At 39.0% G+C, this 13,312-nt stretch overlaps 1 protein-coding gene across 1 annotated transcript in view; it reads right to left on the bottom strand.

Annotated features, from left to right (window-relative positions):
* Positions 1-13,312, bottom strand: part of TBCD (tubulin folding cofactor D) — a 3,708,267-nt gene that overhangs the window by 3,287,703 nt on the left and 407,252 nt on the right. Inside the window, exon 7 of the mRNA XM_044068123.1 lies at positions 10,080-10,212. Within this exon, the coding sequence (XP_043924058.1) occupies positions 10,080-10,212 (133 nt within the window). The remainder of the gene's footprint in view (positions 1-10,079; positions 10,213-13,312) is intronic.

Consider the following 13,312-nt stretch of genomic DNA (forward strand, 5'->3'; position numbering starts at 1 on the left):
GGACACAAGACTTTGTTAATCAGGCTGACTGAGGGCAGCCAGCAAGCAGATAACCCAAATGTAATGACTGCAACAGTGAAACATGAAGAACATCTACAGGTTCCAAAAAATCTATCAGGTCACTCCAGATGGAAATGGGAAGGAAGCAGGACAGTAGAAGAATGAAAATGGACAACACAGATGCCTAGTTATGGTAACTGCGATGATAGGAGGTACTGCCGGCCATGCCAGGAGAAGTGGGCAATGGATGTATAATGTATGCCAGCACAGCTAGTAAAGAATTATATGACATTTGTGCATCAAACTGATTTGTATAGAGGTTTGTGTTTAAAATGTATTTGAAATGTTGCTTGTGTTAAAATGTTTCAACATTGCTTCTTGCTGGACAGAATAGAAATGTACATGCATTATTGTAGCTATTTTAATGTATACATTATAATGCCATATACGGGGAGAGAAAAGGTTAATCCACCTGACTTTGGAAAAAAATATTCTTGAAATTAATTGCTTTATGGGTTAAGTCAAAGATTGTTATCTCACAGTTTTGAATGGAGTCAGAGATGCAATGTCTGTGCTAGAGAATAGTTGGTAGATCCTGTAGGAACAGTGACATGGTTTTATGAATTCCAGCAACCGCCCCACATCTGAGCAAAGCTCCATTTATGTGTATGGTAACATGTAGGTGCTAAAATCCTGTCAGCTTCTAGTGTGGGAAACAGTGTCAGATGACCAGATGTTAGGTCATTATGCAGTCAATTCTGACATAATGTTTAGATATTATAAGGAAATTAATCTCAGCATTCTGCATTCTGACTTGGATCTGACAACAAGGACCACTCAACTAAATTATCTTGCCTTGCTCTATTCAGTAAGTTACTTAACTAAGGAACAGTAATTATTTTAGATTAGTCAGGAAAATATAGTGAGATTAGAAATATTGACTTTCTATAACTGTGTAAAATTTTCCATCTGTGTTATTTTTAATATTTCCTGTGGCTGAAACTCTGGTGTTTACTGTAAATAGATATTTAGCATTTTCTTGTTTTTTATTATTTATTAATAAATATGTTTAAACTTTTCATTGTGGCTGGTCTTTTTAGAGAATATTTAAGCTTTGAAAGTATTTGCATATATTTATTTGTTGATAATTCTGGCCACCACTGAAAAGCCAGGCTGTTTGGTCAACATTACCATTTGTATTAATATTAATTTCACTCGGTATAATTTGGTACGCTTGCAAGAGCCTTAGGTGGCTGGCTTTGTAGTGCTTCTTGACACCTTATAACTACTTTATAGTCTGGACAGAAGGGGCATCACTAGTAAACCTGTGCCAGCCTTTCTCATGTGTGTGTGGGTGTTTGCAAATCAAATCTCAAAGTGTGGATCAGCTACTTGGAACAGGGACATGAAGCACTTGCTTCACAGAGACAGTGGTGGAGGACTTGGCTTGGGCATTTGGCTGAGGACTTAACTCTGCATCTGTACCAGTGAGAAGTCTTATTGGGGACCTGGAGGGAGACAGACATAGACACCCAGACCCAGGCTCTGTGTGTGCCCTGTGTGCTCTTAAGGGAAACTGTGCTTGATGCAGAGAGGTCTTCATCTGGAAATATTAAGTGCATCCATTTGTATTCCAAGTGAACTTCCCTTTCCAGTGTCAGCGGTGAGGATTCAGGCTCCTTGATTACTAGCCCAGTGTGGGGAAGTCAAATATTGGTGGCAGTAGTGGTATCACATACTGGTCAGCAGTGGTGGGCATTACAGTGAGTATATAACTTTAATATCAGATGTTATCCTTTTCATTCTTCCTCAACCTATGGGATAAAGCCCCCAGCTATGCAAATTTTCAGTGGTCCTCATGGAAGGATATTCTGGAAAACTGCTAGACCAAAGGCAGCTCTGCTTCTGGAAATTAAGTCCAATTTATAATGAGTAATAAAAGAATGATAATTAGACCATGTTGCTGCTGCACAAATATCATCAATGGAAGTTCAAGATCAAAGGCAGAAGATGTGGCCATGGATCTAGTTGAATGGGCTTTGGGTAGTTTTGGTAGAGTGAGGCCTTGCTGAGAATGGGCTTTGGGTAGTTTTGGTAGAGTGAGGCCTTGCTGAGAATAAGTCCAAGAAATGCAATTATTTATCCACTTGGCCAATGTAACTTGAGAAATTGTCTCTTTTTCGCCATGTCGGCTGAGTTTTCCAAACAGCTGGTCTGTTTTTCTGAATTCTTTTCTTCTGTTAAAGTAAAAACACAATTGTCTACGTACATCCAAAAGATGTAGCATGTATTCCCCTTTGTTTGAAAATTCTGGAAAGATGACTTGCAAGTGAACGGTTTGATATATTTGATTCAGAAGCCACTTTTGGTAGGAAAAAAGGACTGGTTTATAAGATTACCCTGTCTTTATGAAAATCAATGCATGGGGCTTTTGATGAAAAATCCTAGAGTTCGGAAATCCTTTTAGCAGAAGTAATAACAACTAAAAGGGTGCTTTCCAAAACAGGAAATTTAAGTCAGTTCTTGCTGAAGTTTCAAAGGGTTGTTCAGAAGCCTTGCAATACTACTGGTAAATCCCACGGAGGTGGCAGATCTTTCACTAAGGGTCTGAGCAGAAACGTACCCTTTAGAAAGGCCTTGCATAATATGGAAGCAGCCAAGCAAGAAGAATTGTGTTCTGAATGAAAATTTGATACGGTTGCAAGGTGTATTTTGACTGAAGGAAAACTAGCACCTTCTTTAAAAAGAGAAGATAAACTCCAATTCCGTAGAAGTAGGGGCAGTAAAGGGATCAACATAATTTTTCAATGCCCAAAATGAAATTTTTTTACACTTGCTCTCACAAATCCTCTTAGTAGTATCTATCTGTGATGAAAAAACAATATCACAAACCAGGGAAGAAAGCCTGGGTTGTCTAGCTATCAACAGAATAGGAGGAACTATGTGGTTAATTTGAGAGCTGGAACATTGGGATGTTTTATCCCTGAGGGATGTGACAGGAAATTTGGACTAGGGTCAAGTATCCAAGGAAGATAAAGAAGATGAGACCAAATGAAGGGGAACCAGACTTAGCATGGCCACAAAAGGGCAATGAGGACAACCAAGCTCTTCAACCAACTGGCTTTCTGTAACAATTTGGGAATAAGAGTAAAGGAGACTCTAGGGACAAACATGAACTAGAGCAACTCTCGGCGACTCCCCTTTGCCCACTGAGGGGAGTCCAATAGCCACAGAGGACATAGTTAATCAGCAGTTCATAGTGGCTTGTAGGCACTTCACCAGAGGGATCGGTATAAAAGAGGAGTGGTCTGAGAAACCAGCTTTGGCCACAGCAGAGTCAGCCACCTGTGGCTGAGGCAAATTGCTATCCAGTTGTGGTGGCAAATACAGTTTAGTTAATTTTTTCAATTAGTAGTTGGAAGGAGGACTGACCATGGGACTGGTAGTTTGTTCCATGGTTAAGCGAAAGGTGCCTCTTTCCCAAGGAAAATAAGTAGCATAAGCTGGTATAAATTTAAAGTTGTTCTTCCCACAAAAACACAGTACAAAGCACTTTAAAACACATTGCCAGCCCCCCAAAAAATAAAATACCATTTCTCTGCAGGAAAAAAAAATTATTTCAACGATTTCAAACAACTTTTAATACGACAAGAAAAAAGTGGTCTCCCATGTAAAAGTATAGTTAAGTCTTGTGACAGTCCATTAATACACAAACTTGTACATTAAAGATAACTATCTCAAGCAAGAAAGTACATTTAAAAAATACACTTTTTACGTGAAGGTTTTTTCCCAAAAGGGAACACATCTGCACAACAAAGGAACAGCACAAGCTCGTTGTCGATCCTCAAAAGCCCACAGAAAAGCACTCTTAAGTGGTAGGAAAGCTCTTAAGGGCTTGGTGTTCAAACCTGTGTTGAAAAGGTTTGAGCACATGGAAGGTACCCTGAAGCTTTGGAGGCTGACTGGCTGTTATATCCTTGGTAGGAAATAACCCATATAGCTAAGACTACTTCAGCAGTGATCAATATGATGAACATTACTGCATTCCTTTAATTGCTCTTCTCTCTGCACATAACATGCTAATTCAATTTTCCAAGAATGAAACACTAAATTCATAAACCTAGTTAAAGAGCAAGCATCGCTGCAACACCCTCAACTTACACAACTGGATACCTGACCCATCTAGAGCTACTTAACTGCTCAGTACACTGATCTGCAAAACCTTAAATGAAAGCAATTGTTCTCTACTCCTCAGCAGGCTGTAGTTTAGATACCAAACCTATACTCTTAGAAATAGTAGTGATACTCAGTTATACAAGTCCCCATTCCTACATGGTATGTATGAAGGTGCTTTCTCCAAAATAGTCTCTGCTGTTTGGAACACTTTTCCAGAGCATATTAGGGTTATAGACCACGTACTCACCTTTAAGGAAACACTCTGAGGCAATCTATTCAAAGTAATTGCAAGTGCTTGTCCTCTTTGTCTTCACAATGAACAAAACATGCTGGAGGGATAGGTTCCTGACACAGAGACTCCCCAGATTCTGGAACAGACTGCCCATACATGTCAAGCAGAGCACCTCTTTGGCCCTCTTCAAAAAGAACCTTGATGATTGGATGGGAGACAGGAAATTCACCCTGGGGATCACGTCAGTCGCCCTGCTAGACTGGGGTCCAGGGAAGTAAATACTGTGGAAAGAAATCGCCAGGGAATTGTTATGGCTAGGCTTGTATAAGCCCTAGGGTCGATAGCCTAGTACCAACCTATGAAACTATGCTGACATGGGCTTACATAATGGTACATTAGTTTTCAAGTTCTAATGAACTGGTAGGTCCATTCAACAGGATCTTATGCTCACAGGAAGTGCATTTTTTGAAACCTAATGGTTTCTCCTTTTCATCAGCTATGGAAAGAAAAGCAGGAAGAAGAGAGGAAAGAGGAATGCTATGGCAAGAGAAACCCGAGTAAAGGAAAAAAGGTTAATGCAAAGTTTTTTTTTTTTTTTTAGGGGGGACTAAGAAGACAGAGGCAAAGAAAGAAAATTTAAATTACGCAATGAAAACCACTACTAAATCCACAGTAAATGGAGCAGCTCAGGAGCACTGGAACTTCTCTGTTATTATGACGAGCGGCAAACGAGATCTGAGGTAATCTGGAGGAGTAGGGAATTATGGGTAGGAGGGAGGAGCTTGGAATCTTTAGCTAGTGAAGTGGCCGGTTGGTTCTGAGGATTGGAACTGAGACCCATAGGTTAATGAATGAATAAAGTTGACACCATCAGACCTACAATTTTATGAGAAACAGAGCTAAACTATGAGTAAAAAAATCTGGACAGTTGAGAGCTATGTAGGCGATACGGACAAATGCAGATTCTGTACTGCAAAACTAGAAATTGTTATACATCTTTTTACATGGTGCAACATACTCATAGCTGAAAGTCTAATTACTGAAAGAAACTACAATGAGGCAAGACTGCTGACTGGGAATTGTGTAAAGACTTCAACATACAATAACTGAGAAGCATTGGAAACATGACCACAAAAATAGTAAAAGTGAAGTTCTGATCACATGGAATCATCCAATAACAGCAGTTAAGCAAGTCCAATCAAGAAAAACAGATATAGCAGTCAAAGAAAAAAAGTACAAAAGTATAAGTAATCATTTAAATAGCTACACCTATTAATGATAGTGACCTGCATACTGAGAAAGAAAGCCATAAAATAGCAGGATATGCAAGCAGAAACTAGAGCAATATGGAATAAAGACACCCAGACAGTTCATAATTAGTAGATACAACAGGGTTAATAAAAAAGATTTTTCAAGTGTAGTTAAATATACTACCAATACATGTAACTCTGTATGAACTACAGGAAGTGGCAATTCTTGGTATTGCAGGTGCTGAGAAGAGCACTCTTGTCAAACATCAAACACTGATGCAATACTAACTTCATGAACTCTGTACCTTAACTGAGGAATGGGTTACAAACCCAAAGCATGTGGAAAAATTAGAGAGAGAAATACTGAACAACAGATCAAAAACAAAAATGAAGTAAGGCTAGATGCTGCGGTTGCAAGAAAAATGAATCAGATCCACAGTCAGTGCTTTGAAACACATCGAATTTATGTGCATAGTGATGTCAGCCTTTGACAGAATCGAAGAAAATAGCTGAAGGCTGAAAATGTGACATAAATCAACAAGTTTCCGCAAGTACCACAGTTACAGTGACAGCAGTGTGTACCAGGAGGGGACTTCTCAGATGACTTCTATTTTGTCAGTCACAGTCTGGGAGCATTTAAAGCAGGAACATCCCTTGGCACTGACTTTTATACACAGGCATTTCTTAACTTTGCTCATTTCTTTGTTATACAGATTTTTGGCACTTGTAAGTTTGTACCAGCATTATCGCATTTACTTTGTATACTACACATTTAAAAAGTAACATGAAAGTTTTTATTAAAAGGTCATCCGACTGTGTACACCACAGAAATCTAACTTTCAGAAAAACTAATTGACATACAGCATCTCGCTCCCCCACCTAATCAAGTGACAGCCAGCATGTCCTTACAAGTTGGTTAAGATGTAGGGCTTCTTGTTCAAAGATGCATGCCATAATTCTAACTTCGAACCTCTATTCACCCATACATATATATTTTTTTAAAATTGGCTATGAAGAAAACCTTACAGAAAAGGCATATGTTTACAGTATTCTCGCTTGGTTATCTGAAAGACATCTGTCATAGAGCTTTGCTTATTTTTCTGCGGAACTGAACAGGCAGAAATTGATGCACACAGGTGGTGGGCATGAGCATGCATGATTTATCCTAGTCTTACAAACTTAAACAATACTCAGAGAAAGAAACTTGTCTCTTGCTACAATAAAAGAGCTAAATCTGCCACCAATCTCCCTCATAGCATCCACCATAGTCATAGCTTAAAGCAATTAAACTGGCTTGTACTACACAACTACCTAACATATTCCCAAGTAACTACAGCACACAAACTCATTCATCATCCAGAAAAATGCCTTGTACTACACAACTTATTACTGACCTACTGTCCAGCAAGGGACTCCGCGCTCTAATAACAAATTCTTATTACTTACAAATAAGTCATATAATGTTGCAGGAGACTCATTCTACTACTACCACATTGCTTAACTCTGGAATAGTATACCCGCACAAATAAAACTCGACAAACTCAAAAGTTTTAAAGCACTGCTTAAACAACAACTTAATCAATCCTTGTCCTGCACGCACTCATCTCAAGGCTGAGACGTTGTGGTCACTGTATGATACGCTCCAAATTCTCTCCTTAAACACAACATACTCAACCTCTCACTGAATTTTATACACAACTGCTGCCCATACAACCAGTAAGCTGCATGTGGGCTTTCTCTTTAGTAACTTCGACCTTTGTAAAAATCTCAGAATGTTTAACTACTGTTTGTGTATAAATGTAAACAGAAATGTAACTACTCTGTGTTTAACTGGAACTTAGTATAATGCAATGTAAGCAAATGGAGCTTTTCTCCCCGGGCCTCCGTTAAAAATGGCATTATTTTACAGCAAACATGAGATGTCAGAGGAAGGTGCACAGGTTGAAATAGAAGAGTGATGCACTTTAATGGAGGAAACGGCCAAACCAGCGTTATACATGACAGTGAGACACTGAAAACTCTAACAGTCTGAAGTCTATGCTGGTCCTATATATTTAGCTATATGGTAAAATGAAAACGAAAATCTGGCCCTATTTCTGGGGAGCCCTTCTGGATCCTCAGAGGAACTCTGGTTATCAGTGGAATGAGTGGACATGCATACTGGAAAATTCCTGTACATGGGAAGGAAAAGGCGACTGTCTTCCAGCCCTGTCTGTAAGGAAGCCTAGAGCAGAATTTCTATAGTTGTCTGTTCTGAGTAGGCAAACAGATCTATTTGAAGTGTTTCCGATAGTTGGATCAATTTTTGAAAGACCACGGGATGACATTTACAGTTGAGACAGTCTCTCTAGGTCATACTTAGCTCTTCTTGTTGTCCAAATATGGAAATATGTGAATGCCTTGAAGTCTGCAATAAGCAATTATTGGTGCCAAATGTTTTGTGAATACCTTTGGTACAGTGGAATGTCCAAAGTGTAAACAAGAGAACTGATCATGTATGCCAGACACAGAAAACCTTAAAGTCTAAACAGTTTGGCAATGAGAATGTTACCCATAAGGCTAGCTTTATCATGAAACTTAGCAAAGGTAAAAGGGAATGAACTGAAAGCATATTGAACTTTGGAATCTTAAACGGGATTTAGAAAGGAAAGGTCCAGCATATGCCTCCAGGATCCTTCCTTCTTTGATACTAGAAACATCTTTGAATTTGCCCATCTGACACGGAGGCACTGTTTCTGAAACCCTGTCAAAGTATCTGATGCAGAATGAGAGGTAAAAAAGAAGCTTGGTTTACAAGGCAAAGAAGAATCCCCTGGAACAGGGGTGAGATTTGCACTGCCCCGTGTACCCCTGCTGAATTACATTTAACAGAAATTTGTCTGTCATAATGTGATACCACAAGGGAAGATGAAGCTTCAGGGATATGAAGAGGTTACTCGGGTGTAGTGGGGGGATGAACAGGCAAACAGTCATGCCAGAAAGTATTGTCCTTGATTTTAGAGGCTTTTCTTTAGGGAGTCCCCTTGCCACTGCTTTTAAACTCCCATCTAACTGTTCCTTACTTCTTTAACTGCTTACTGAAAAAGGGAGCTGAGGAAGAAAGGAACTTTTTATTTGCTTTAAAAAAGGAGGATTGAAATATTTTGGTCACCTTTTGGATCAACTTTCCATTTCCACCACACTTCTTGAGCACGGCAACTGTAGATAGCTCTGGTCCTACACTGGGGAAAAGTACTGATAGCAATACAGAAGAACTGATGGAGGAAGCTTTAATAAATCACACAAAATATATTATGAGCAGCCTTCACCTGAAAACAGTGGTCTGCAGAGGAAATCTTACTGACAGGCTCAAAATCATCCAGCAGATAAGGATATGCGCCAAACACCAAGTCCAAAGGTTCTTTTTTAGAAAAGATGAAGACTTAGAAACAGTAATGACAGTTTTCAGCATAATGTCAAATACCCCTTCAGTGGAGATGGCAGGCAGAAGTAATCAGTAAAGGAATCCTTTACAAAGTATCACAAGATTGGGAGGGTCTAACTCCAAAGAGTGAACACTGAGTCTCCAGTTCGGTGACATTTCCACAATGTGAATCTTGTTACCACAAAAAGAGTAAATATCATAACTATGTGGATGTCTTTTTTACTGACTTGCTGTAAAGCTGAACCAACACAATATTTGAGGATTAAATAAATTACTGCTTCAATGAACTCTTTATAGAAGATACAAGCTTTCAGATTTTGATCCTGGCCATAGCTGGAAAAGCATTCATTACCTCCTCACCATACACAAAAAAATGCTGATGAAAACAGTCAGAATTATCAGACTGTTCAAAGAGCTAGGAATCCACAAGAAACTATGGTGACCACTATAAGCAAGTAAGCAACCTCTACATCTCAGTAGAATGAAAAAAACTAAGGGTGAAGCTGGGCCATATTCTGTCATTTATGGTTAATATCTCGGCTACTATACAGATCAGTGTCCAAAAGACCAGGAAATGCTCATTCTCCAAGAACTGCAAAAGCTTTGCCAAAACAGAAGTACCTCTGCTCTATAAATGTCCTCTTCCTAAAAAGTTATTTGACTAAAAACTGCCTAAAAGAGGATTTTGAATATGTATATGTACTTTACAAGTAGCAAGCTGCATATATTAATATATGTTAAGTAGAGATTTTTTTTACTATCTGCACTATTTAATATACTCTCAGCAGTTCAATTCATCTATGTTCAAAATGAAATTCTGTACTATGCTATAGTCACACATATTGTAGTGCCAGTCTTGCTGAGAAATGAAAATGGTAATTTGCACACTAATCACAAATTAAATAAGTTTAAGTTATGTAAATGCTGGAATAGTGGAAAGGGGACTTAATAGCTTGAAAACAGGACAACAAAGTTATTTGGGTAAAGCAATTTTTACCAGGGACTGAAGCATGCCGTCTATTACAATAATCCCTTCCATTGTCTGATAGGACGACTGTGACAGTGTTGAAAGAGTCCAATCCAGAAAGTCTGCCAGTCGTTTTTGTTTAACATCAGGGCGGGTAACAAATCTGTCAAAGAAAAAAACAAAGAAATGAGAAGGAAAAACTGCTACACATGTATTTAAGTTACTGCTGTACTAATAAGTTTCAGTACCTCAGGCATACTATAGTGAGACTGCAATGAAAAAAATCCATACTGCATTCATTATACGTGTGACACAAAAAATGCTTACAGTCAAGAGTATGTTGCACATTATCAAAGAATAAAATTATTAATTATAAGTTAGAAAGGCTGTAACTCTGCTGCTGTTACTAATCAAAGCGATTCCGTGTGTGTTTCTCTATCCACTCCCTTGGAAACACCCTGGAAAATTTCTAACCCTTGTGTTTACTGTGTGTTGACTAATCACCCAGCTAAGGTGAAGGTGGGAAAGCTACACCACATGCAGCACACCTACATGTGAGAAGCAATGCCAGACTTAGAGCACCACCAACGTCTGATGCAACCTGCTCCTCACTTAACTTTTTCCCTAAACTGCATGTGGTGCCATACAAAGTGGAAACAACTAAACATGCATGGTCATGCACTTGTGTTGCCTCGTACAAATCCTTCTGTTCCTAATGGTTCCACCACTGTGACACTGCAGATCTTGTAACCTATGTGCTGCAGTATGGTAAGGGAATGTGTTTTAGATGAATCCCTCTGTGCTATCAGCGACATGCTCAAGTACCTCCACAGTCATATTCCAGATCTTGCTCGTGAAAACTAACTCAGTACTAGTTTCTGTGACATCATGAAAGATTGGTGATTTATACCAGTAGACTACAGGCACTTTTTACAATATCAGTCGTACAAAACTGGTTTGAAAATTAACTAACATTATTGGTCAAGAAGTCATTAATCACAACAGGCTTAGTGGTTAAAAAAAGATGCAAGAGTGCCCTGTTATTTGAACCACAGAGCACCTTGAAACGAAGACTCATCAGAATGTCATTTTCATCCCAAAAACAGACAAAAGTCATCAACCTGTAACTGAAACAACTTGTTTTTACCACAGGACATTAAGCTAATCTGTTAAAAAGCTAAGGACAGAAGATAATGAACCCAGTCCCTGGTCTTGCTGCTTTCCAGGACCTACCACTGTATAGAACTAAAAAGCCTAAATTGGTTAAGACTTCCCCCTCAACTAACATATACAAGCTTCCTACCACCTATAAAATTATCCCCCATCCATCTGCTTGTCCGGCACTAAATAATGTTCTACACAACTATGTTCCCAGTCGATCATTACAATCTTATGACCAAAAACTCCCCTCTGTCCACAAACCTATCAAATCTGCTGGGAACGGTCTATACTCATACCATGCTGCTAAGGTCTGGAGCTCCCATTGTTTTTTTTTTTTTTTGTGAATTGCTTATCTAATCCCTATTCCCAAATCTTTTCTGACCTCCTCTGATTGATTCTTATAGTGTCATGCAATAAATCTAATTTTCCCTTTTTAACAGCAGCTTCTGTTTTAGATTCAACTAAAATCTCATCCATTGCAGGTGTTTCATTTAGCATTCCCCTAGCCCATTCTCTTTTCCTATACTCGGATATCAATCCCTGATAGGGAAGGCAATCTCTAGCCTGCAGTTCCAAATGTCTTCTTGGCCTCTTCCCATTCTATTACCTTTTCCTCTCTATTTGTTTCCAATACCTTGGTTTCTTTGCCAGCTTCCTCTAGTAAATTCCAGACCCCTCTTGTCTGTTCTCTGTAACCCTAATTGCAGTTATCCCTATCAACAGAATCTCCTCTTTCTCCACTCCTGTGCTGGCTTAGTTCTTAGTATACTTACTGCTACTTTATGAATAAAATATTCTGCACGACTGTTGCTATTCTCCTTAAGGATCTGCATCCAAAATCTCACCATTTCCTTATTTCTTGAATTACTACCGACTTCATCATTATCATCCCGTTCAAGGAAATAAGGTTTCATCCTTAGGGATAGCAAGTCCCTGTTGAAGAACAAATGAATTGCTGGATGCCTACCAAAATTTCTCATAAGCAAATGATAAATACACTAATGTTTATTCATACAATGTAAAAAATGCAAAAAAAGAATAATAAAAAATAATAAAACACTATCAGTATGTGATCATGAGGTGCTAGAATCTACCATATCACCAAGGCACTGAAGTCGCTTCACTCCAGTTATGATTAAGACACTATTACCCCAAAATCTTTCTCCACTGTCGAAACCTGTCTCAAAGAATCAAACCTCCTACTCAACCCCAAGATAACCAAGTTAATGCTTTTTACCTCAAAAATTTCCAAAGTCAAAAGCAATTTTTCACCATAAAGTCAGCAAAAATATTGTCATCGAAACTGTAACTCTTAGTAAACTTCTAGGTGTTATAATAGATGACAGTCTCAAATATGACCAGCATATACTGCACACCATTAAATCTACAACTGACTTAGGCAAGGAACTTCACCACCCCCCGATTAGTCTCACTGTGTTTGTGTGTGTGTGTGGGGGGGGGGGTGATTCCATGCCCCTCAAATTTGTTCACAACACCTCCACAGTCTCAACTATGGCTGCAGGACAACTCCATAATCCTTTACAAATAAGTTATGTACGTACCATAATGTTCCATCTGTGTTATCGATCTTCATTTATCTTTGACATTTGGGACTCGGTTCTGATTCTTGGAACTGGCTAGGCTGTTATAACAGCTCACACAAGTCAAAAACTCTTGATCTAAGTCTCTAGCCAGAATACCCCTGCTCCAGATTACTTGAGATCGAGTTTGCAGCTACACAGTAAGACAGAAGATAGCTATACAGACTTGAAGAGGCTATGTCCAAGATCATACCTGACAAAATAATCAGGACAAGCTTCCGATCCACCAGAGTGTCTCCAGGGGGGGGGGGAAGGAGGGGGGGGTGTCAAGGATAAATGAAGATCAACAACACAGATGGAACATTATGGCAAGTACATAACTTCTTTATCTGATGTTGTCAATGTTCATTTATCCTTGATGTTTGGGACAGTGTCCCCAGCTACTTTGTACCTTGGGAAGCCTTATGGAAAGATATTCCTGAGAACCACAGAGCCAAAGGAGAGACCAGATCTAATTTGTAATGAGTGATAAAAGTATGCGGAATAGCCCAGGTTGCTGCT

Source organism: Protopterus annectens, chromosome 4.part0 (assembly GCF_019279795.1).
Source record: "Protopterus annectens isolate FY-2018-M chromosome 4.part0, PAN1.0, whole genome shotgun sequence".
Taxonomy (NCBI): Eukaryota; Metazoa; Chordata; order Ceratodontiformes; family Protopteridae; genus Protopterus; species Protopterus annectens.